This window comes from Carassius carassius, chromosome 47 (assembly GCF_963082965.1).
Source record: "Carassius carassius chromosome 47, fCarCar2.1, whole genome shotgun sequence".
NCBI classification, from domain to species: domain Eukaryota; kingdom Metazoa; phylum Chordata; class Actinopteri; order Cypriniformes; family Cyprinidae; genus Carassius; species Carassius carassius.
Window position 1 is genome coordinate 25384962 of NC_081801.1, and position 27054 is coordinate 25412015.

The 27054-nt window shown below is 37.9% G+C and overlaps 1 protein-coding gene across 14 annotated transcripts in view; it reads left to right on the plus strand.

Moving 5' to 3' along the window:
- Positions 1-27054, plus strand: part of LOC132130088 (transcription factor 7-like 2) — a 49405-nt gene that overhangs the window by 17303 nt on the left and 5048 nt on the right. For 5 of the 14 annotated variants that reach the window (XM_059541730.1, XM_059541731.1, XM_059541735.1 and 2 more), the window contains 6 exons: positions 5979-6093; positions 11731-11809; positions 15224-15310; positions 17487-17603; positions 18507-18669; positions 18754-18861. In XM_059541730.1, coding sequence (XP_059397713.1) covers positions 5979-6093; positions 11731-11809; positions 15224-15310; positions 17487-17603; positions 18507-18669; positions 18754-18861 — 669 coding nt within the window. Of the gene's footprint in view, positions 1-5978; positions 6094-11730; positions 11810-15223; positions 15311-17486; positions 17604-18506; positions 18670-18753; positions 18862-23375; positions 23412-27054 lie in introns of all 14 variants that reach the window. The other 9 variants (XR_009428672.1, XR_009428673.1, XR_009428674.1 and 6 more) reach the window with 3 other exon arrangements.

Sequence of the window (27054 nt, forward strand, 5' to 3'; positions counted from 1 at the left end):
AGCAATAATTACAGAAATAATAGGCCTTTTGAATATTGTCGTGGACAACGAGAGTCCGAAAGGTTTCACTTTAAGTGGCCTTTTATTTCATTAATATTAGATCATATGCACGTATAGTTATAAAAAAAGAAATGGACTTAAGATGTAAAGTGCACATTCAATAGAATTAAGCACTTTTCACAAGAAGGTATAAGTGATGTGAACCGGAAGGTTTATGTTTATGATATGCTGAACATATGGATGGAGCGTGATAACCTCATCTGGGAGTTCAGAGTTAAAACTTGGCTGTTTCTCTGTGTTTCGAGGGAGTATTAGGTGTTATTCTCACACTTCCCCCGTTCTTCTTCAGGCTCAAGCCTTTGATGTCATAGCCATTAGTAAAGAGCCCTCCAATGACACTTCCTCACACACACACACACACACACACACACTCTTTTCCCCAGAGGCATTACGACCAACAGTTCCCGTCTACCTCAACTCATAGACTCTCTGCTCTCTTTCATCTGTGGCTACTGCTCTGTTGTGATGCTGTAATTATCATCATCATAACTGCTGGCGACAGAGCTGTGAAGGAAAGGTGTGTGTACGATAAGCTCCAGTGTGCGAGATTGGGAAGCCGTAATTATGACGTGATTTGAGTTTGAGCGATTTGGGATGTGAAAAAAATGGGCAATTTCATATTTGCTAATGAAGCATCGGTGGCAGAGGAGCAAAATGAAGAGTAATCGAGAATGATGGGAAACATAATGTAGTTTTTGTCGTCTTAATAACCTGCTAAATGGACAGTCCTTATGAGCTTTATTGCTTTTCTTCAGTAAAAGGATGCAAAATGCACTATTGCAAATAATCTGGAAACGCTTTACTTAAAGCCTTTATGTATAATGCATTATAAAGGTTTTAATAATGTACGTTGTAATGCATTAAATCTTTTCATATATAATAGTTAAAATGCATTATAATATTTGAAAGTTTGTTTATCGTGTTTTAATGCATTATAAAGGTCTAATAATTAATAGATGTGCATTAATGTATTATATCTGTGGTTGCAGTACTCACAAGATCATACAATGGATTATAAGTCATAGTTTAATTAATTAAAGCTACTTTTATAATGCATTATTTATAAAGGCCTTAAGTAAAACGGTAGCAGAAATTCATCGCAAATATTACTTTTTTAATGTTGCAATGCATAATATTTGATACAACCCAATAAATTCATTAAACATCTCACCTTTGGGGATTCAAGGCAAGTTAGTTAATTACTTTCAGGAATGCAAAGTTTTTTCTTCAGAACAATCTCAAGAAAATAGATTAGGAAAGTTAGCAAATGAGAAGAAAGGAGCGGTTGAGGTCAAAAGATTTTGCATTATTTTCAACCTACTGTAAATATAAAACCTCCTAAAAAAACCTAGAGAAAAACCCCATAGACTATTTCAATCATCACTTTTGTCACAAACATTTTTAACGCTTGTCTGTGCGTAAGCAAATTCATTTTTTTCTTCATTTCCAAGTATTATTGAGTGTCGAGATGGGTTTTTTTTTGCTCTGGCGAGGTGTTTCCCTCGGGCACCGAGGCCAGTTTCAGAAATACCCAGCCAATTCAAAGCGTAAAGTCAAGTTTCATTTTGAATCGTCCAGTTTTGACTTCATTGTGTTAGGTCTAGCTTTACTTTCATACTTGTTTGATGTGCAAAGGTTTCAATGCGTTTCTTTATTTACAGTCTGTTTGGTTTTCTGTTTTTATTTGGCTTCTCTGTAAATGGCTTTGTCTGGTTTTAAAGTGATTTAAGTGATGTTTTTGTGATTTATTTCAATAATAATGCGTTATTCAAAGCTTACTTGTGTTGGATTCCTCCAAACCACAGGACAAACAGTCACAGAGTTGTTTTGGATAGGATTGGGACACTTGTGGCTCTGTGTGTAGTTCTTCGTCTTCGTGTCGTCTCGTACACTGTAAACAAGACACTTTCTCAAAGTCTAGAGTTAATGCTTCGAAGCGTCATGCTGTAATGAATAAGCTTTTCTTTGTTTGTTGGCACTTTATCAGTCATGTGGTTTTAGCAAGCCAAGCTTTATTAAATTATTTTGAAGAGCACATAATTGAAGCCATTATATCTTCATTCCTGTTGGATGAAGATGAACTATCACACGGACAGAACCATATTGTTGCTGACTATGAATTAATACATTGAATATTGGTGTATGTGTTTACGTACATAACCATATTGCACATTGCAATTTAAAATACAGTTTTTCTTATTTGAATATACTTTAAAATCTAATTTATTTCTGTGATGCACAGCATTATTTTTAGCATCATTCCTCCAGCCCTTAGTGTCACATGATCTTCAGAAATCAGAAAAAGTTAAAAAGAATAGCATTTATTATATCCTTTTCTAACAATATAAGTCTTTTCTATCACCTTTTATCGATTTAACACATTCTTGCTGAATAATAGTAAAAAAAAATAAATAAATAAAATACGGACCTCAAGCTTTTGAAAGGTGGTGTATATGGTTACAAATGTACTAATTAACCATATTTTGGGAACACATTTTTACCAAGAATGAATCTAAACTTTACAAAACCTCCTTTTGCGGATCTCCTCATTCAGTGTAATAAATACAGTTCTTTATTATTGTAAAGATGTCAAATGTTTTCTGCTAGGGTGTGGGTTAGGCCAGTGTTTCTCAACCTTTTTTCTGCCATGGCACAGTTCTGATAAATGCAAAAAATCCCACAGCACACCACTAAGCACTGAAATATATTAAAAAAATAAATGCAAAGTGGGGAATTTTTCGTTTTTTTTTTTTTTTTTTTTTTTTTTTTATTAAAGGCTGCGTCGTCGGAGTTGGTATTGTTGCACTTAAAATTTAATGAAAATCAAGCTCAAATAGAGTTTCAGGTTATAAAGTTTATTGTAGCTCAATGGGAGCTCAGATGTTCTTGTTGTTTAATACACTTGGCCAAATCTCATGATATATAAGATGAAGTGCTATGCACAGGATGCTTAAAACGTACAAAAGTACATTGGTTGCAACTAGACGGCAAAAGACTCTTCAGGAAATTGATGAATTGCCTTGTTCCTCTTTTGTAATAAAAGCATGCGCTAAATGCATAAAAGTAAATTTTAGATTTTAGATTTTTAGATACTTTTCCAAAAGTTGCATGCAGGCACATTTTTCTACAAGTCTGGCGAGTAGCAGTACGCATGAGCAGTTATGAGATGAAGGCGTAGGTCTCTTCATCAGTGCTTGTCGGTAGATGGACACATGCGTTTGTTGATGGAGGGGGCCGGCGGCTGGGGGTTGAGTGTGTTTAAACGTGCCTCTGTTGTTATGTCTGCCTTTCCTTTGAAGTTCCTCAAACCTCCAGCTAAGTGGCACTCATTTTCCGCATCTCACAGATCTGGCAGAATTATTTCCAGATTGTAGCGCGGTGCCACAGTAACATAGCTTCAGCAGCATCACAATAACCTTTGTCTGATTTTAGGCTCTTCACGGATGCATTAAGAAGCCACCAAATGAAATTGACCTTGATTCTAATGAGCACACACACACACACACACACATTTACCCTCAAGACAACAGGAATAGATGCACTGCCTTAAAAGACCACTGTGGAAATTTTGCTAATCTCACTTTCACTCAGTCAGGAAATTGTTTTTTCTCAGTTACAGTAATCTGAAGCGCAGACGAGCACCGCTCACCGTTTCTCATTTTTCGAAGTGTTTATCCTTCATTTATGTGTCCAGTATCTAAAAGAATGAGTAAAAGAGATCCGATGCTTGTGAAGACCTGTGTAACTCACCTTCATAATGTCTTTATGCAGATGAATGGCATCCTCTAATGTGGTGATGCACCAAAATTTCTGATTGACTGAGACTGTGATGTTTAATGAGTGCTTCTCTATTGGAGTATTTGGACTGTGTTAGTGACTGTTTCCTGTGTCAGCTGTGTGAGACTAATGCTGGGTGAACAATACTGATTTCTGGGTGTTAAAGGCACAAAATTGTCATCATTTATTGACCCTCACTTTGTTCCAAACATGTAGTTTCTTTAATCTTTACCTGAACACAAAAGAAGAGATTTTAAAGAAAGTTGGTAATTAAATGAATATGTAATATAATGCATATATATTGCAAAATGCTCCATTATATTTTTTTATTTAACCTTTTAAGCAATATCTGTTATATATGTATATATATATTAATACAGCCACAGTGTTTATATTACAACAATGAATCAGAACAGAAACAATTATATCATGTACAATTTAGTATTTTTATTAAATGCATTCACGCACACACACAGTATGTTGGGTGTTATGGTTATGTTTTTCTATTGGGTTGTTCTTCTAAAAATACTTCCTCCAGGCATTATCACCGAGACCAAAGGTTCATCTGATTCAGCGTTCTTGACCACATCAATGGCGTGTAAAACGATGGCACCCCATTCAACACATCAGTGCTCAAACAAGAGATTAAAGACGTATCACTCAAAGCCCTCGCTTCCAGAATGTCCTCTCATTTCCGCTTCAAAAAAGCACTTCGATTTTTAAAGTGAAGAATACATTAGATGGGACAGTGTTTGAGACCGTGGTGTCCATCAGTGGTCAGTATTAAAGGACTGATCCCTCAGAACAAGTCATGCCTGCATTGTCGTTCAAAGAAATACCTGATAAAAGGAAAAAACCACATGCAAATTGATTATGTGCTCTGCTATATAACAGCCATGTTTGTTTGATGCGATATGAACATTGGACTCATTGTAATGAATCAGTTTCGTGTGGGAAAAATGTTGTGTTAAAACTGGAATCCCCTCAGCAAGATTTCTTTTAGTCTCTTCAAGATGCATTGCAACGCAGATTTTGCTAGTTAAAAATATGAGCTAAAAATAAGAGTTTTATCTCCGTACGTTTAGGAAATCAGATCTTTAGTGGATCGAGATACAGAGTTAAAGTACTCAGTCACTATGGGCGTTTATGAGATTGGAAGGAAACAAGGGCTTTTGACAAAAATGGCACCTAAATGAATAAAAATGCACCAAACTTAAAGACACAGAGGTGAAAATACCCCTGCTGAAATAAACTAATTAGAGTGAAAAAATGAAATAAAGTGTTGAATGCAGCATTACGTTTAGATCTGCTTGTTCTGCATTAAATTAGTTTTTGTGAGAGTGCAGAACTTTTAGTGATCGGGAACATTGTCTGATTCTTTTATCCCGTTTTATGTGATTCTAGCACAAGAATTACACTTTTTGTTCTTAAAAGCATTAAGAGGTTCACTTAAAACAAAACGTTGTTCGCTGTTATTCACAAAGTGCACTTAAAAAGTAGATGGTTGATTATTTGTGTGACAAAAAAAGTGCAAAAAACTGGCCATAGAAAATGCTATTGGTCTTGAGCATTGAAATGACAGGATATTACATAGTCTGAAATAAGACAGATTTTTTTGTGTGTGTGTGTGTGTGTCTTTAATCCCTGGGTTTTATTACAGGTGTTTAATGGCGAGCACCCATTATACAGAAAGGAGTAAATGGACTTAGCACATAAATGTGGCCACACGTGGCAAATCTGTCAAATTCTGTAGGAAACACAGTCTGAAAGTCTCTCTCTCTCACACATGTGCACGCACTCAGATGAAAGACGGCCGTATGAAAGGCACAGCAGTCAGAAGTTTGGCCAAGAACTGCAGCTACTTCCAGCCATGCAACCGCCATGACACATCATGCCAAACAACATGCTGTTAGCATTAGCAAACTGGATTTCTCTTGAGTTATTGAAGGCCATTTGTAAATGCAGACATGAAAGCAAACAAGCTCTTGTGCTGCTGGCCTTGATCATCAAAGGCGTATCGATCAAATGGCTCCTTCTCATTGATTCCTTCACCAAATGTATTCAACATCTGACACGCTCACACACCGTCTTTCAATCATCCAACTGACCAGCATCTTATTGTGTGTGTGTGTTTCTTGCAGTCCAACAAAGTGTCGGTGGTCCAGCAGGGGATGCATCCTCTGACGCCGCTGCTGCCCTACGATCACTTCAACCCCAGTCCTCCACACATTCCCACAGACGTCAGCCAGAAACCAGGTAACACGTGATCAATCTCGTGGTATTGCTCTAGAATCCCTCTGGATGAGCTGCATTCACTTCTACACACAGACCAATGTTGTGACTCTGTCATGATGTCCTTCCAGTTGCTACAGTTCGTCAGTAGAACACAAAAAAAGAAACATAGCAGTACGATTCATAGTGAGCACGTCCGTCTGGCTCTAAAAAGGATGAGAAGAAAACTACAAAAATGCCATTATAAATATAGCTGTAGAGCGACCAAAAATGTTCATCTAATTAGTTACATGATGTACTGATTCAACCCTCTACACACACCTTGGTAATATAATCACCATTGCTTGTAAATATTTTAGTTTACTCGCCAGACTGATATACTATTTTACACACACACACACACACACACACACATCCCAAAAGAAAACTTTCTGCATTTTTTACAATTTCAAAAAAAACTTTGTTTACTTTTATATTTTTATACCAGTTTTACAAATAAGGACATCCCCAAATTAAAGCATATATATATGATTCCACCTAATCAGCTTTTTATTTTTTTGTAAAATGGCACAGCTTCTTAAATAACTGAATGTACACTCTTATCATCAGTCTATCCCAATGATAATAAGATAATGAATCACCATTTAATGATAGAACTAGTGATTAGAACTAAAACTTGGTAACTCGTATGTCATTTTAACTGAACTTAGGACTGGTGCTTAAGATATTGTTGGTCATAGATAATAGTAACTTTTGTTACTAATACTACGATCACCAACTGCTGGGTTCATGAATATTAATCACGTTTTCTGAGTTAGCTCAAACTGATTTGCTGAAATCAAAACAGGGACAGTAATAGATGAGCACCAGCCAATGAGATTACAGTTTGCGCATAAACTCCGCCCACTACTTGTTCTTAAATACTGAATAATTTGAAATGAACTCGTTTAAATAGCATGGTATGTAAGGCTCTTTAGTTATAATTGTAAGGAATAGCAATAATTGCATCCATACTAAACACGTGCATACTATATAGAACATACTTTTTTAGTGTTCACAACAGTTATTACTTGTTAAAATAAGTACCTACTCGTGACAATATGCAGATTTGGATGCAGCCTCTGTCTTAATGAATCATTGACTCACTTGATTCGTTCAAACGGCTGATTCATTCTAGAAGGAAGAAAGTGAGTGTCATTGTGAATGAGTCACTGAATCATTGACTCACTTGATTCACTCTGTGACGAATCGCCGCTGTGCTGCATCGAGACACACAGCAGTTCTGCAGTGGCTTTGATTGGAGCGATGTTTGTTCGTCAAACTGAGCAAAAACAGACATCGCTGACAACACTGTCTAAAATGTAACGCATCATGTTTATTGAACTGCTGTATTCAATCAATATCACATTTGAAATTGTTCAGATGTTAAGGAAATTTCAGCGCTAAACTATATCATATGATTTAAATATAAGAGGGGCATTTTCACCCTCATGTCTTGAACTTTAGGGCATATAACCGCATTCTCCTAAGCTCCTGCATCAGCACGTTCATCAGATGTAAGATGATGTACAGATGTGATATTAATCACACCAGATTAACACATTAAACAGCCCTAATTATAAATGTCTGCATTATATTCTTCTGATGGTTTGTGTGAGGAACAGATCTGCGTCTCAGTCACTGTTCACTGATAATCTTCTCCTCCGCTGAAGCTCAAACCCACCGCCTTCCACTTTTATCTGTTTTTTTTTTTTGTCTTGACAGCTGTGCTTAATACAGCGAGAGCTTCCTAAAGTACAACTCTTCTTTTGCGTTTTGTGAGTGATGGTTGTGGATGACTGATTCCTTTAATTCAACGACTGTACAGTAAACAGCCTACAATTAGTAGACTATACTTAGATCACAGTATATTTCACGTTGTGTTTGATACAGAGCCTTCGAAGGCCTCCAATTGATCTAAACTTTGCTAAAAAAAGTGACAGATAATTTCAAAGTAAAAGGCCTTTCAGTGTAATCATCATTCACCTTCCGCTTGTGCATTTTTTATTGAGTAAACATAAGAATAACTTTGTAATATTTCAAGACGAACACGAAGGAGATATAGAGCGAATTAGATAATTATATCATTTTATATAAGCTACATTACAAGCACTTTTTAGCCATTTAACTATCTGCACCAACTTTTATTGCTCAGTTTGAATCTCTAAATAAAACCAAGCTATTTGTTTCTCCCATATTCTCACTCTAGCCATAAAAGCCTGATGTATGAAATATGATGCTCAAAAACACATAAGCAAACCTGAGCTTGTTTGTTGGATGACTAGTCGTCTAGCCAAGTGTTGTTATGACCCATCTTTACTACAGTAATGAGTGCATTTCTCCTTCTTAATAACTCTGCAATCCATTGTAAATCGAGTAGAAGTGACAGATGCTTGATTATTTCCCATTAGCTGTAGTTAAAGCCATGGATGGGCTCGGGTCGGACACCTGTCCTCGTGTTCATTGTGTGTAAATCAGTGAAGTGTGTCGGACTCAACCACCGTGACATGACGTGGGTAAAGTACATGGTACTGAACGTTTAAACCTCTGATGCTTACTGTATGTGAAGGGTTTATGTTTTACTGTACTTTGTTTGATATCTTGATGGAGTTTTCTCTGCGCTTGCGGTCCAGTCATCTCAGGCATCGGTTTAATGGCTTTCACTTTCACGCAGTGGAACGTGTCTTATATTGAAAGACTGTTTTAAGGGCAGCCCATTCGCTGTTCATGTTTTCTATCAAGAATTGCTCATTATATCTATATCTACTGGGAATGTTTCGATGGCTTTTTGAAAGCTAAAACATTTAACTTGCACTCATAAACAATAACTGGGGTTGGAAAGAAATTCATGTACAGTATTTGTCGAAAGTTTGGAAACATTACGCTTCGTAAATGAAGTCTGAAATATTATCACTGTTTTCTATTTGAATGTATTGTAAATTGATTTAAAAATGTGCTCCTGTGATCAACGCTGGATTTTTGCAGCTTTAAATCACAGAAATATACATTCATGTAGAAAACATTTATGTATATATATTACTTTTTTATTTTTTTTTTACAATAGTAATGTTTTTACTGTATTTTTGAGCGCATAAATGCAGCCTTTGTGAGCGGAAAACATAAAATGTTATAAATCTAGTAAAAAATATAAAAAATCATAATGTTTCCAGTACCGTAACTGCTTTACACGTTTAAAAAATAAATAGTTTTAGCATAAATTTCCCATTCGTTAACATATGGAGTATTTCCAGAATTATATGGTGAAATTATACGAGAAAAAAAAAAAAAAAAAAAAAATATATATATATATATATATATATATGAGCTGTAAAGGGATTTTTTGTAATGTCTATACAGTGTTTAAATCATCTGCTACAACAGTAATCAATATCGGTATATACAGTTATTTATGGTTAATTTTACATTGTATTTTACAACATGTAAAATAAATAATTACATTAAATCACTAATGAGAAAAAAAGCTTCTGCAAATCTGTCGTTATGTCCAAAATTGTGAAACATAGACATCGAATCATTCGCAAAAAGATCTATAAGAGGCGTTTAGTGAAGAGATCCTGACTTTAATCTTGATGTTGTGGTTCTCAGGTGGAGCCGATTGACTCGGGCACATTCCAGCTCGCAGATTTATTGAGGGTTCACTCCACAAACAGGCCCAGAGCAAATGCAAATTATAGTCATCACGCAGCATTCTTCAGCAAACACAGGCTGCTTGGGGTCGCTCTTAACTCTAGGGTGCATCTGACAAATGACTTCCTGTACAAAAGCAGAGTGCTGCTTTGCTTTGTTGTTTGCACAATTACAAAATCATATTTACTCTCAAATATGAAGCTGACCATAAGAATACCTAGACGGCATTAAGATTAAATGAAGTCCTGACCTCTGTAATCTGACGTGCGTCTCCTCTAGAGTATCAGAAGACGTCTCAACTGTGTCTCAAAGTGTGCTCAGATTTGCCAAAATACCAATTAAAGGTCAGAGATCTCAATATGAGCGGCTCTCCAGCTCTGTACTCCTACTGTATGAAAGCTACTGACTCATCTAGCTGTCATTTCCATTTCTAATAAGGCATTTTTGGATAAACATCTGTTGATGCTTAAATTAATCATAACTGAAAGTGTAGAGAAGATATGAAAGAACAGGCTTTGAGAGCTGTGCTACTTCTCAAGGCTCTTTACTGTACTGTGTTGTGTAACTAAAATCACCCAAGAGTAGGACTCCAGTAATAAACATGAGATTAAAGTATAGTGCAGAATGTGTGTTTGTGATCTGTGACTGGATATGAGGACATTAGCACATGAACTTCATCTCCAGAGCTGCTCAGAGAGTCACTTACACAGCGTTAAACTGAGAAACACTACCATCACTCAAACGCAAAGCTCTTTACAACAACCCGCCAAAATAAAAGTCAAAGAAATTATGACAGAAATGCATTACTGTTGTCCAATAGACTGCACTTCTTTGATTAAAAATTATAATATAATTAAATATTTAAGGAATAACACACAACTTTTCTTCCATGTTTTAATTTAAAGAGTAAACCTAAATATAAAGGCTAAAAATCCAAGGAACTGTTGCATTTTCATTTGATTGCATTTTAAAATGTTAAATGTCTAAATGTATTTGTTTTTGAAAATAAATGTGTATTAAATCATTAAATTGAAAGATAACAAAATTACCAAAAAAAAAATAAAACATTTTATATGGCCCTGTTTTTGTAAATAATAATAATAATAATGTATTTTTTAAATCAATTGATTAGACATTATTTTTGATTATTAAAATTAAATGGAATGTATTAAACCTGTAAACATGTATTTAGGGGAAGTGTATTTAGATAAAAATTTAATTACTTTATTATTTAGTATTGCAATTTTTTTCATTAGGCTATAATTTTTTGTTTGTTTTATCATTTAAAAAACAATTACTAAATAATTATAAATATTTGTTAAATATTATAATAGAATAAAATAAATATTATTCAATTTTAAATAATTGCTGTTCATTTTAACTTTTTATTAATTAAAGAATCCTGAAAAAAATATATATATTAAGCAGCACAACTGATAATAAATCATCATATTATTCTGATTTCTGAAGATCATGTGACACTGAAGACTGGAGGAATGATGCTGAAAATACAGCGGAGCATCACAGAAATAACATTTAAAGTATATTAAAATATAAAACCCTTATTTTAAATGGCAATAATATATTGACAATATTACAGTTTATTTTCAGTATTTGAATCAAATAAATGCAGCACGAGAAGAAGAGACTTCTTTAAAAAAAACATATAAAATCTTAATGATTTCAAACTTTTGAACAGCAGTATGTGTGTGTGTGTGTGTGTGTGTGTGTGTGTGTGTGTGTGTGTGTGTGTGTATAGTCTCTCCAATACTACACACACATTTCTCATTTCTTCATCATTTCTCTCGCGAGCTCCATGTGAAGCATCACACTCTTCTGTGGGAAAAGGTGCTCGTCTCTTTGTCTCTGGTCGTCTGGCCAGGGTTCGAGGCGTTTGATTTTTGAGACAAGGCTGGGGTAATGGCAGGTTCCCAGCGTGTTAATAACGGCTGTCCTCCTCTCTCTGTCTTCCAGGTGTTCACAGGCATCAGTCGCAGGAAATCTCCGGTTTCTACCAGCTGCCTCAAGGCCAGATCACGCCGTCCATGAACTGGTAAGACTGAGCCGTCTGCAGTCCCTTCAGCTTTGTCTGGAACTATTATCACAATATGTGACAGCATTGGGCCTAAAAAGAAACCCACCCCATATACATAACGTTTTGTTTGTTGAACTGTTGTATAAAATCAGTACAACATTTGAGATCACTCTCACGTGCTGATATTCAGGAAAACAGCACTGATATTGCGACACTGTAGCTTATCTTATAAATATAAAAAACAAAACGCATTCATGGATAATTTTAGCTTTCAAACTTGAATGACAGGGTGCTTTCTAATAGCCTTCATCACGCACTCAATGCTTTTGGACTCTCAAGACGTGTTCTTGTTAGTTTTTTGCAAAGTGAGTGAATCGATGTCGGCTCGCATATCGTTCATGATTTATCGCTGATGATAAATAACCGTAGTTAGGATAGTACTACGAACACAGACTTATCAGCTTATAAAAGGGAGGAGATAACATTCCCAGAGATTTTGTTATGAATGGCAAAGATGTGAATGTGAGTGAAAATCATGGATTCTGTCATATTTGATGCAGATACAGACCCTTGGTGTGATGAATGACATTATTCCTCCGTTCGAGACTTTTTGGGCCACTGTATGTTTAGATGTGTAGAAACGTACTGCAACACAATAAAAACGCGTAATGTAATGTTATAAATGTTACTATTTAATATAATGGAATGGAATATTGTACACAATAATATAATAAAATTTAATACAATGATCAAAATGCAGTCATCTTCTCCAGAATTGAGCTCATATTGTAATTTCCCACAACATAATAAGGTAGAAATGTATAATATATTCATAGCTCATAATGTTATAGCAGCATATAATATACTGTATAAGGCCTAAAAAAAAAAAAGTTTGGTTCCGGTTGGTTGTCAGTTGAGGTCATTGGTCGGTAGGGATTTTTTTTTTTTTTAATTTATTTATTTTTTTCTCCAGTGGCAGTTTTACACACACACACACACACACACACACACACACACACACACACACACGCGCGCTGATTTTAAATGTGTGTACCAGTACTTTTACGACAGTGATTCTGTATTCCCGTTTAAAGTCTGTTGTTGCCATAGACACGCAAAACGCACACACACACACAAAAAGCCTTCGCGGGAGTTTGACAGGCGATCTCATAGTAGATTAACATGGAGGATTTGAACTTGAAAAACGGAGTGTACAGACATCTTTTTGTAGTCAAACAACATTCTTTGTTATGTTCATTTATGTGGTTTATTTGATTTTGATGCTATAAATTAACTAGAAGCAAGAGACGATCAGTTAGTTTTAACTGATGATCTAACTTACAGCGATCTGTTCGACACATTCAAGAGCCACAAAACGGTATTTATTGTTTACATTTCTTTAAAAAATGACCACATTTGAAAGGTGAAATAACCAAATGAGACTTTGTTTCATATTAAAAGTAAGCTGGTAATGTTAATGTCCTGTCTGTCAGCATGTTGTCAGTGCCCTCTCTGTTCCGCGATATATTGTTGACTCCCCCCGTGTTTCTCTTAATGTTACGATTTCCAAACATTAAGTTATAGCTCACTTTAGGAATTGACAGTTAAAGGGTTTTGATGCAATACTTAATGGTTTTTAACGGATTACTTAAGTGTAAAACAGCATTTAAAGGAAACTGTAATTTAATTAACGATGTGTGAAAGACCGTTCTTCCCCAGTCTCATAAAATAAATTTGGGTCGCACATAAATTGACAGGGTCGGTCGGAAAAAACGAATTTTTTTTTAAGGCCTAAATAAAACAACGTTTACAATATATTCTCTCTCAATATAATTTGTTCTGTGATTTTTATGACATCAATTTGTTTTAGTCCATTTACTATTGTTTTTTTAAAAGTTGCAGAAATGTAAAATATTTTTTGTTTAAAGTATATAAGTATTAGTAAACCGTATTTAACTGTTTAGTAAGTAGTTTGACAAGATTTAGATTTATTTTTAAATATACCTGTTTAATGTTAATTCAAATGTGATTGTTTTGCTGCACTCATAATATATTTCCCGTAAATGTAAATTTATTATTATTTTTTTTAATAATACATTTTGAACATTTTATTTATTGTTACTTCTTATTTTACATGATGAGCAGTTATGACAGTTCAGTGCTGATATGGATGTCTCCGGTGTTTTGTGCGTGATTCAGTGGCGAGCTGATTCGGAGAATCTGGAGACATTGAGCTGATGTTGTTTGAGTGACAGATGTTTTAATCATACAGTGTGTGTGTGTGTGTGTGTGTGTGTGTGTGTGTGTGGATCTGGGGACTGAACCCGTGTGTTCGTCTTGCTCTGTTAACCGTTACTGATGTCTGTCATGACCTGAGAAAACAAGCTGGAAACACGAATAATTCACTGCTGAAAAGTGAAGAATCAGGATGAAACTGAACATATAGTGAGAAAATAAGGGAGTGTCGTTTTGAGATTTAAAAAAAAAGAATTATGTAGAGGATTTAAGGGGGAATTATTAAAGAGAACAGTAAATGAACAAGAAGGAGATTTGGACTGTGCAAATAATATTGTTATTATAAAATATGCTCATGTACTCTGTTGTATGTAAATGGTTCAGCCTATATTGTTTTTAACACATAAAGCCCCGCCTTCTTTGATTTGATTGGTCAGCTGGAACATTTGACAGTGACGTACACTGAAGCAGACCAGCTTAAAAACATCAAACATCAAGCATCAGTCAAAACAATATTTAGGCCTATATTTAAGATTTATGTTTCTGAATTGCATATAAAATGTGCGTTCATTTGGGCTGCACTGTTTACATTGAAAACGAATAAACTTCAGATTTTTTTGTATATAAACTCAATGTGTTTTAAATACTTAATAACCAGGCTTAAGTATTTATTTGCAATGAATCAAACTAGTTTTAGTCTCGTACATTTAACGACTTCAGCATTGCTTGTTCCACAGCGAGCCATATTTTAACCACTTTTATACTTTTTACTTGAACACATTTATTTATCACAACGAACAGATTGATTCTGGTTTGAATAAATGCATTTAGAACATTTTTATTTGAAAATTTAAATAAAATCATACCCATGTAAAATGCACTGATTTTTTTTTTTAAATTCAACATACAACAACCATTTTATTCAAGCGGATACATATATTTCTATGCAATGTTTTTTTTTTTTGTATTGTAGTTTCAGTTGTAGTTTTAGATAACTATAGTTATGGCTCTGCTTGATCAGATTTCCAGCGTCCCCTGCAGCCCTAGAACTGTTTTCAGAGAGGTTTCCTGCCTCCATTGGTCAGACAGACAGTTAGTCCCGCCACAAACACATTCAGAGTTTGTAAGCAGTGCATCCTTCAGGAAATCTTCCTGCTGAACCCGCTGGAGGCTCTAACTGTGTCCCCCGACCCGCAGGCCCAATCAGCCTGTCTATCCTCTGCCCTCCTGCAGCTTCAGACAGTCCTTCTCCTCCAGCCTCCAGAGCAGCTCGTCCTTCCCCAGGTACAGTACCAGCCCTCACCTGTGCTTCTGCTGCCCGCATCGCGACGCTTCAGCCGTATGTGTGTCGCCGCTGAGCTCAGAACCACAGATCCGCCTGAACTACAGCTACACTGAGCCACGCTTACAGGAACCTTCTGGGTTCAGCTCTGATTCACCCTTTACTCAGCTAAAACATGTCCATTGAGTTTGTCAGCAGTGCATCACTAGTGGCACTCAGCTCAGAATCCATCCTGCTTTAAAGAGCTCGAGCATTAAAGTTTCAGACCACAACACTGGAGTGCACTTGTAATAAACGGTGTGTTATTGTGATGTTGGTTGTTCTAGCTATCATTATTTGTGACCCTGGAGCACAAAACCCATCTTAAGTCTGTGGGGTGTCATCATTGTGTGGGTCAAAATTATTGATTTATTCTTTTGTGCCAAAAATCATTAGGATATTAAGTAAAGATCATGTTCCATGAAGGTATTTAGTAAATCTCCTACCGTAAATATATCAAACCTTAATTTTTGATTAGTAATATGCATTGCTAAGAACTTAATTTGAACACGTTTAGAAATGATTTTCTCAATATTTAGATTTTGTTGCTCGCTCAGATTCCAGATTTTCAAATAGTTGCATCTCAGACAAATATTGTCCTCCGAACAAACAGTACATCAATGGAGAGATGATTATTATATTCAGCTTTAATATGATGTATAAATCTCAATTCCGAGAAATGTACCCTTATTACTTGTTTTGTGGTCCAGGGTCACATATGTATGGACAGGCCTTATGGAAACGCATTTCCCCCAGTTTTTCAGCTGAGAGTTGAAACAAATGCTTCCAGCAGAGCTTGAGTCGAATGAACCCGGAACGTTCCTTTAATTAAGGAAATAAGTGTGAGAAACCTGTTTTACCATCACAAGAGGATGACAACCAGACATAAAAAAAGCTATATTCAATTTTGGATACGATTTAGACTCTTTAGACCTCAGTGTTTCTCTCATGCATTGTTTTTGCTGCATTATTTGATCAGAAATACAGAGAGAGAGAAAAAATAAAAATATTATTACAGTTTAAAATAATGGTTGTCGATTTAAATATACTTTAAAATAGTCTGTATTTTAGATTGAATAAATGCAGCCTTGATGAGAAGAAGAGACTTCTTTAAAAACAAAAAACAAAAACATTAAAACTCTTATTAATCCCAAACGGCTGTCCACACACACACACACACACACACTGCCATTCAAAACTTTATATATAAGTCTCTTTCAAGCTGCAACAGAGATTTAATTGTTGCGCGACTGGTGTTGTTGATTTTTGTCAAATTACATGGAAACCAATAGGGGCTCATTTTGACACAAACATCACACCCACATCACAACAGGAAGGTTAATAGTTGGTCTCTGTGGAAATAGACAGTGACTCTGAACAATCAGAAGAGGCGTTTATAGCCTCCAGGTCCCTGTGCCATCATCCGCTCCTCTCGCCTGTTTTTTCAAGCCATTTGTTCGGTCAGCTCAGTCTCAAAGTAGATTCAGTGAAGCGATTGTTCCTCTCCCGCTCAAAGACGCCAGCTTGGCACGAACCCATCGCTGTGGTTTATCCCATCAGACGTCAACTCTGTGATCAGATCCTCCCTTTGTAACCCAAAACCCGAATTAGATGAACAAATCATGTTAATATGCTTACATGCAGTAATAAATCCAAGCTGTGGAAATGGTTTTATTCGGATGTCAACAGACTGCGCACATCTTTGTTCAATTCTTCTCGTGTCAAGGGCACAAATCCGAAACAGAGTCTTGAGCTCCGAGTGTGTCGGGTGCTTTGTTGAGCTCCTCCAGTGGGCTCTGTGCTGTCCTTCCCATCAGGCTTTGAAATGAGATTGAAGAGTTGTTCTTGAATGCTTCAGATGGTGTGCTTGTTTTCCCTCGGGCAGGACGAGGTTCTGTGTGTGTTGCAGTACATGCTTGCGGTGCTTCAGTGGTGCAGATAGAGCGCCAGCTGCTGGTCACATGACACATTGATGCTTCATTAAGAGGGAACTCAAACCAACACTTTTATTTTGTCATTGCAATGTCTTTTTTTTAATGCATTGTTGTGTTTTTGAGTTCCTTTTTAATACAGACTGAGCTTGAAAATCTCATTGTGTGGGCTGAAATAACTGATGTTCGTGCATATGTGTGTGTGTAGGTTCTCTCATTCTCTGATGCTTCAGCCCGGCATGCACCCTACAGGCATCCCACACCCCGCCATAGTGCCTCCCTCCGGCAAACAGGAGCACGACCAGTTCGACAGGAACATTTATGTGTAAGTTCTCCTGCAGATCTGATGTTTCAGTGCACAGAAGAGGCTTGCAAGCTCTTGAAGCCCTCAAGTTAGTTTCCTGAAATTCAAGCACACTCCAATGTTATTCCGGGTGTTTTATTGTATGTTTCTGCCATTTTTTCTTAATTGCTCCATTTTGGTCACAACACCAAAAAGGCGATCTCTCCAGTAGTTCTAGAGCAAATGTTTTGTTCTGTGAAATCTGTAATTGTTTCATGAGTTTGCACTCCTGAGTATGAAAGAAGATGTGTACAGATCAGAATAAGCTGTCAGGGTCTTTGGGTCTGACTTAATCTGTATCTGTATGTAATCATCAGTTACTGCACAACACTGGATATATTTATATTTTAGAGTGTTGTCAGCTGAAAATGCTTGTTCCTATCAGATGTTAGATCAAGTCTACATGTCAGAAATTTCAGATCTGTATCCTCCACAAGATTTATCTCGTATCCGAACACGGTCAGATAAATCTTGTCTGCTACTCAAAACTGTCTTTTTATTAGCCAAGAAGTTGACTGAGAAAACCAAAGAAGAGCAGAAGCAGGAGACGAAGTGATGGTGATAACAATAGTGTTGCAAGGGGGGGGGGGGGGGGGGGGGGGGGGGGGGTATCAGGTAAATTATGGAAACTTTCAAAAAATTCCTGGAAAGTTTCCAAAATTACTTTTTCACAATATCATCCTTGAAATGGACACTTTCTCTCATATCGTGATACTCATATTCAATACAAACTACATATTTTCATAACGATGAAACGTTTTTGGAAATTATGTCAGGATGTGTGACTGTTGATTGCAAGTAATGGGCCGCTCATCCAGATGTTTTTAGCCATTGTTATTTGTGTCATAAAGTGTGTTTCTCCTTCTTCTTCAACACATACCTTAGCAAATCTCATCCAGAGGCGAAGCGTGAGAAGGAGCCCAAGAAGCCGGTGATCAAGAAGCCGCTGAATGCGTTCATGCTCTACATGAAGGAGATGCGGGCCAAAGTCATCGCTGAGTGCACGCTGAAGGAGAGCGCCGCCATCAACCAGATCCTGGGACGACGGGTGAGTTCCCACCCACTTCATCTGCTATCAGGATCAGAGTCTGGCAGTGTTTCTGATGCATGTGTGTGTGTGTGTGTGTGACAGTGGCATGCTCTGACCCGCGAGGAACAGGCCAAGTACTATGAACTGGCCCGGAAGGAGCGGCAGCTTCACATGCAGCTTTATCCCAGCTGGTCAGCCCGCGACAACTACGTAAGTGCTTCTCGTTACTCTTTGGCTAAGTGAGGAAAATCAGGATCATTCTGACATGTGGGGAATAATCGTGAAGGAGGAGCAGATCCAGAGTCCAAACTTTTCCGTTTAGCCAATTACAGAGCCAGAACAGTGAGATTATTCTATATCAGACTGTAAATGCATGGATATTACATTTATTTCTTATGAATCAGGGTTATCGTTGACTTAAACGATTAAAACAATTCAGGTAATTGAAATTAATCTGCAATAAAATAAAATATACACTTTAGGTGATATTAGCTTCAGTTAGTTGCCAAGGCAGGATTTATTATTTCTTAAGTTGAGGCATTGAAATTACTAACTAGAAATAAAATATGAAGAAGATGAATAAAATAGGCAAAAGGCATAACAAAATTACAAAAATAACCAATTCAAATGAAAGTGTAAAAATCCAATTCAAAATGTATTAGTATTAATGATAGTAAAATAACACTGTTATGCATGTGTTTTATTGTGCAAGTTATTCCAACGCTCTTTGTAATCTTTTATTACAGTGATTACTTAAAATACAGTAACACTTTACATTCATGTATAATTTGTTAACTTTAGTTAGTTAACATAAACTAAAGATATTGCTTAAAAACGCTGGATGGAAACGCCAAAATGTGCTTAAAATCTTAAAGGGGTCATATGACGTTGCTTAAAAGAACATTGTGTATCTGGTGAAATGCAATGTTTATGTGGTTTAATGTTAAAAAAAAACATTATTTTCCATATAATGTACATTATTGTTTATCCTCTATGCCCTGCCTTTCTGAAATGGGTTGATTTTTACAAAGCTCATGTTGCATGAAAACGTACTTACAGGCTGAGAGTCAGAACAGCCGGCATTGTAGGCTCAGGAAACTGTTTTCTCCGTAAAATGTGCTGCACACACACAAATATTTAGGTTTAACTGTTCTAGAACAGTGTTGTAAATACAACTTAACCACTGGTTTCTAGTTGTGCCCTCTTTTAGCAGGCCAAACAAAGTAGTTTTGCATTCACAGCAAAAAAGAGCGTCTCCACAAATCAAGAATAAAAGTTATGCGTTCTTTCTCTGCGTGAATATTTGGGCGGTGTTATGAAATTCTTCCCACACAGTGACGTAGACATGTGGAGGCATATTTAAACATGTGAGGAGGAGGGTGTGGAAAGAATATCTCTTTGGGTTAAAGACTTTAGTCTTTTCAACTTTAGGAATATTATCTATGCATGAACAGCTTGTTACACTCTGAAGAGAAAGGAAAACTTGAAATCGCATCATATGACCCCTTTAAAATGTGCATAATTTTGTGTCAGGTAAAAAGACACACATAAACTGAAAATAAAATGAAGATACCTCAAAATGCAAAATTGTAATTTATAGTTTATTTATTATTATGTTGGAAAACAAGAGCAACATGTTTGCAACAGTTCCCATTTTTATTATTGATGCTTCACACTGTTTTCCCAGGAAAATCTTATGATATTTTACATTTACATTAAATCATTTAGCAGACGCTTTTATGCAATAGTCTTTTTTTTACATTCATTAAATTTACTTTAGAAGGAACGTCTCTAGGTTACGTATGTAACCCTGGTTCCCCGAGGTATGAGACGCTGCATCGAAATGCTTTGGGAACGCCCCTTTGTGCCCACACTCTGAATCACATGTGAAATCAGTCCAATGGAATGACAAAACATCACGGGGGGGGGGGGGGGTGTGGGGGGGGTGCTGTAGAGGCCAGATAGCTTAAAAGCGCATCCGCTGAGCTGAGCCGCAGAGCTGGATGCATGAGGGAGAACCACAGGGGAGATTGTAAGTTCTCTTGAGATGCAAACAAGTCTATATGGGCTTGACCAAACTTCTTCCAAATCTGCTCCACCACCTCAGTGTTGAGCTTCCATTCCCCAAGCCTCAGCACCTGTCTCAACAGGAAGTCTGCTCCCTGATTGAGGTGCCCAGGGATGTACACTGCCCTCAAAAAGAGCAATCTGCCCTGGGCCCACAGAAGGATCTGATGTGCCAGCCTTTAAAGAGGGCATGAGTGCAGACTCCCCTGGCGATTGATGATATCACCAGTGTGTTGTCTGTGCGAACAAGCACATAATGGCTTCTCAGGTCTGGGAGAATTTGCTTTAATGGTTTAATAGTGTTCCTGTAGCTCAATTGGTAGAGCACTGCGCTATTAAGCGCAAGGTTGGGGGTTCGATTCCCCGGGAACACATGATATGTAAAAATTTATAGTCTGAATGCACTGTAAGTCGCTTTGGGTAAAAGCGTCTGCTAAATGCATACATTTATTTTTATTTTATTTATTTAATGCATGAAACACAGCCAGCATCTCCAGGCAGTTGGTGTGCCACATGAGATGGGGACCTTCCCACAGACCCTAGGCGGAGCGGCCACTCATGACCATTCCCCAGCTCGTGTGGAAGCTGTCCATCATTATCGTTACATGACACATGGAGCCCCCAACACTGGGCCTTGTAACAGAAATCAAGGTTTCTTCCACATTTCTAAGGCACGTAAGTATCACCACGTGACCTTGATCATATGAAGAGGCTTGCCCATCAAGGAAAACCTTTTTGTCCAGAGCCACCACTGCAAGGGTCTCATGTACAACAGGCCATCAACAGATATCACTTTTGACACAGCCTCCATCAGATCCAACAGATTCTGTAACTGCTTTACAGTGAGTGACTGCCCTTCTTTAACTCTCTTGACTGCCATGAGGATCAACTCGATCCGACCAGGAGACAGACGTGCCTACATCGTGGTCGAATCCCACACTATGGCCATATAAGTGGTTCTCAGTACTGGAGAAAGCACACTTTTCTTTGCATTTAGTCTTAATCCCAACTATTTCATGTGAACGAGAACGTTGATTGAGTTAGTATCAACCAATCTTCAATGTAATTCTGTATGCAGATGCCCTAGAGTTGCAGATTAGCCAGAGCAGCATCCACACACTTGGTGAAAATGCGGTGTGAGAGTGCAAGACCGAACGGAAGAACCTGATATTGGTACGCTTTGCCCCCAAAAGCAAACATCAGGAACTTTCTGTGTTGAGGGAGGATGGATATATGGAAGTACACATCCTTCAAATCTATCATCACAAACCAGTCCTCGGACCTTGATTTGTTTGATCTTTGAGTCACATGACTGAGTGGTACCCCCCCCCCCCCCCATCCTGGTGCCTAATTCTTGCTCCATGACCAGTGCCTGCTCGGGGCCCACCAGAGGGCAAAACACCCCATTGAATACAGACGGACACAACCTGGATGGAATCTTGTAGCCTCTTTGTACAGTGTGCAGGACCCAACAAGATGCATTTGACAGAAGCTTCCACGTTGCCAGATGATGTACTAAGGGGACCAGTCTCTCAAGACTGGCCTCTGGTGTATTTAGAGCTGCTAGCTCAGTGCCCTGAAGTGGAGGACCTCCCAGACTGTAGTGACCCTCCCACTACGTTTCCGGGCAAATGCTGAGAGATGTGCTTGCTGGACACGGCTGTGCCCTGAAACACTGGGGGTGGCAGGGTTGACAGGCTTGTCTCCTGAGGGCACTGAGGAGAGATGGGCACCGTATGATGAGGTGTACACCACTCTTCCCCAGAGGGGCCCGCCCTCAGAAGTCCTATGGCATAGGCATCAGGACCTTTTAGTCAAATACTATCTAACGAAAAAAATGGTCTGCAAATCCACTTTCTGCTTAGAAGCCTTCGGCCCGGGAGTGCCGCTCTGACTCCAGATATACTGGGAGAGTATGAGAACCGATGTTCCACAAATGAGAAGCTGGAACACAGCTAGGTCTGCTCCCACCCAGCAGCACCTGAGACTTGTGTCCAGTGATGTTGCAATGAGAACAGATAGCCCACAGGCGTCTATCCCACGTAAGACGTCGCCCTGTAAACCTACTCATTCAGCCCATCAAATATAACTTTTTTAAAGGGCAGATTAGCTGGAATGAAAAATGGTTAAACCCATGCTCTCAACACCTCAGTGTAGAGACAAAGAAAACTAATAGGTCCCGACATACCAACTCCTAATATTTTGCTGACCACATCAACCTCCTCAGAAAGAAAGATATAAAACAACATACTCTTAACTAATAATTTTTTATATACCAAGAGAGTCCTGTATTTAGAGAGTGAGGCCCGTCTCTTATCCCTCTGCGGAATAATATATATAAATATAAATATATGTATATGTATACAAAAAATATATCTTCTCAAAGCCAGATGAATATTCATAATTTAATTCCTCAGACTCAAATGCAGCCAAACAACCAGACAAGTGAACATGGTCTGATTATATTATATGATGTAATTAAAACAATCGTGATAAATAGCCTGCAAACGCATTTATACATTTGCACACGTTTGGGGGAAAGAGGGAGAATAGGAACCTCCCGTCTGCTCATTGATTCCCAGCACATTATTTGCTGCAGACCCGTAATGCACGCAAACCACTCGATTCTATAATGCATAAGACTTTCTTCCCTCCAGAAGAAACGCCAGCGGAAGAAGAACTAAACATCCAAGGTAATACACACTTGTACACTTAGGGACATTTTATGAATGAACTCAGCCAGCTCCCTCAAGAGCTGACTGTGCGTGCTCCGCTCCAAAACAAACCACACATAAATCACGTGCATCCCCACCCCTAATTATTGTGAGGGCAGGGAGAAACAAGCAATCTAAAATGCAGTACGCTTTTCATATGCAAAAGATTGAAATGTTAATTTTGGTGAGTTCTAAATCTCATATACATCATTGCTAACATCAACCTCCTCTGAGGAAGATAGCTTCAGCATAGATCTCTCACTCAAAGAGGAAGAGACCACAGCGCATGCTTCCGAAACTCGAGAGAGAGTGCTAGATTCATATGTGATCTCATCGCTGCCGTGGCTCAGCAACAGTGGGAAAGGAACTGTAAAGACTGCAAACACGGACACGCTCCTCAAAGTGTGCCAGGCGGGAGCACAATGCACAATCCATCCCCTCCAGAGCTAACTGTGCGTGCTCCGCTCCCAAACATCAACACAACGATCGCATGCATTCACACCCATAATGTTTAGTGCAGGCAGAGAAGAACACACGATCTAAAGTGCTGTCTGTTTAGCGCGCCATATAGAGGTGATTGTGCATTGTTAATACAAACAACAGTAAATAAGACTAACACATTTCACACAGAGCGCTTGCTGAAAACCCAGAAGCTAACGCTGCTTGATTTGGATGCACTTTTAAAGTCGGCATGAAACGGAAGTTGCAATTGTCTTCTCTACTGAGTGAATATCTTCATATATCTGAGTGAAACGGCATCTGAAATGAAAGGGCGGGACTTGATTTCATCCTTCGGGAATTGATTGGATTGTTGTAAGTTGGAGAACTGACAACAAAATGGGAATGCGAAAGGAAGAGAGAGAGAGAGAGAGAGAGAAACTGAGCGCGTCCTCCATCAAGTTAAGTCATATTGTCTTTGATCTTTCAAGCTCTATCATTGCAGTCAGCAGGTGTTGCATTGATTCACTCCAAAAGAAGTAAAATAAAAAGCGCCCTTACATTAAAAAAGGCCTCCTGTAGCAACTCGATGTGATTTTTTTTTTTTTTTAAGAAAAATATCCATATTCGAAACTTAATAATCACTTTATTAAGAGCGTGAGGTATGAGGTTAGCAGGCCCGTAGCTAGCTATGAGGTCACCATGGTCCGGACCTCTGTAAATTTTTCATGTTCGAAAGTAAAATTTGTTCCCTGATTGACTAATTTGCTGCTAAACTCCTCATATAAATGTCTGCATGTATAATTCAGAATGTTAAGCATCCGTGGTATGAAAATTATCGCTGCAAGACACTGCCGAAGTGAACGAGACTTCAGAGAGTTGAAAGCGAGAAGACGAGACGCAATTTCCACTTAATTTGACACTCCAGAAAGTTAATAAAATGGGAAGCTGCGGTTTAGAGTGAGCAATAAATTTATCTTATCTAATTTTCAAAATATTTGAAATAATTTCGGGTTGTTTTATTTATTTATAGGATTTTGTTTATTTTAATAGCAATATCTGGCAACATTGCATTGCCGACATTTTTCTGGCAGTAATCAGAAAATTTGAAAAGGGAGAAAAAAGTTCGCCAAAAACCCGGGTCGATCAAGTCAAGATATGTATGACACACATTTTACCTTCTGCACTACTGGAACAGACGGTTAGGGAAAAAAACACGTTTAGCCGTGTGAGATACTTTTTTTTTATGGAGGGGTGCTATTTATTTTACATCTTTTGGACTGATGCAATGCAACACCCGCTGACTACAATGAAAGTGACGTGGCCAAGTATGGTGACCCATACTCAGAATTATTGCTCTGCATTTATCCAATCCAAAGTAAAAACACACACCATAAACACACACCCGGAGCAGTGGGCAGCCATTTTTTGTGCTGCGGCCCCCGGGGAGCAGTCAGCGGTTAGGCGGCTGGCTCAAGAGCACCTCAGTCGTGGTATTGAAGGTGGAGAGAGTGCTGTAAATTCACTCCCCACACCCACAATCCCTGCCGCTACGAGACTCGAACCTGCAACCTTTTAGGTTACGAGTCAGACTCTCTAACCATTAGGCCACAACCTCCCCAATGATAGAGGTCGAAAGATCAAAGACAATTTTTTTTTTATATAACTGGATTTGTCTGAAAGAAGGAAGTCATATACACCTAGGATGCCTTGGGGGTGAGTAAAACACAGCCTCATTTTCATTTTTGGGTGAACTAAACCTTTAAGTTCCAGATAGCTCCGCATTGTGCCATAGCTCGCGACCAGAAGAGCAGAGAAATAATTTTATGGGGAAGTTAACGTTTTTAATTAAAGATTATGAGGGCACATGAATTTATTATAATTTATGATGTGAAAATAATATAAGTGAAAAAAAGTGCACGGACACATTTTTTTTAATAAACACTGCAGTATTCCATCAAATTCTCAAATTTTATTTCATGCCGACTTTAAGCCCTCTGATATCTGCATCACCCCGCATGTGACGTTTTGCCATTCCAATGTACTGAGTTCACATGTGATTCAGAGCGTGGCACACAGGGGCGTTCCCAGCGCGTTTCGACGCAGCTCGAGTTCCTGAAGGGAAACATAGCTATTTGAATGTTGAAGATTATTTTCAGAGAATATATAATATCATAACATATTCATGATATATATGTGAAATTGTGTACTTAATGCTTAATTAGGTAATATACAAATGTATAAAACTAAATAAAAAAATAAATCTCTCCGTCAGAGATTAACACATGATTTAAAAAAAACTTATTTTAGTTAGTTGGCAAAACAAGATTTCTGATTTCCAAAGTTGAGGCAATAACTAGAAATAAAATAAAATAAAAAACTAAATCTAAAATATAACTTACATTAATAATAAATAAAAAACAGAAACTCATTAAAAATTAAACTGAAGGTACAAAAATAAAAGCTAATTAAATACATGAATAAAAACTATAGTAGTATATAAATATTAAAATAATACATTTATGCATGTCTTATTGTTTATGTTACTCCAAAGATAAGACGGTTTGTCTTTGTAATCTTGATACTTGATAGTTAATTAGATAATTTATAAATGTATAAATAATAATTATTTGAACAAAAACACACCCCGATGATCAAAGAGATTAATGCACCAAATTATTAATTTTCATTCATCACTGCTACTGTTTTTCCTTTTTTGGTAATTTCAATATTTGAGTATTTTCAGGAAGCAGCATCTCTCTCTCTCAGAGATTGAGACCCGTCACATGTGAACAGAAATTTCACCTACATTTACAGCCGTCACCTACATATAAACAGGAAACACACAACCCACGCACAGATATTAGCTGCAGAGCTGCTGTGCGGATGTGTTTGTCCACACACACGCACACAGTCACACACACACGCTCACTCAGACACGCGCGCGCACACACACACACACGCACACAGTCACACACACACGCTCACTCAGACACGCGCACACACACACACGCACACACGCTCACTCAGACACGCGCACACACACGCACACAGTCACACACACACGCTCACTCAGACACGCGCGCGCACACACACACACACGCACACAGTCACACACACACGCTCACTCAGACACGCGCACACACACACACGCACACACGCTCACTCAGACACGCGCACACAC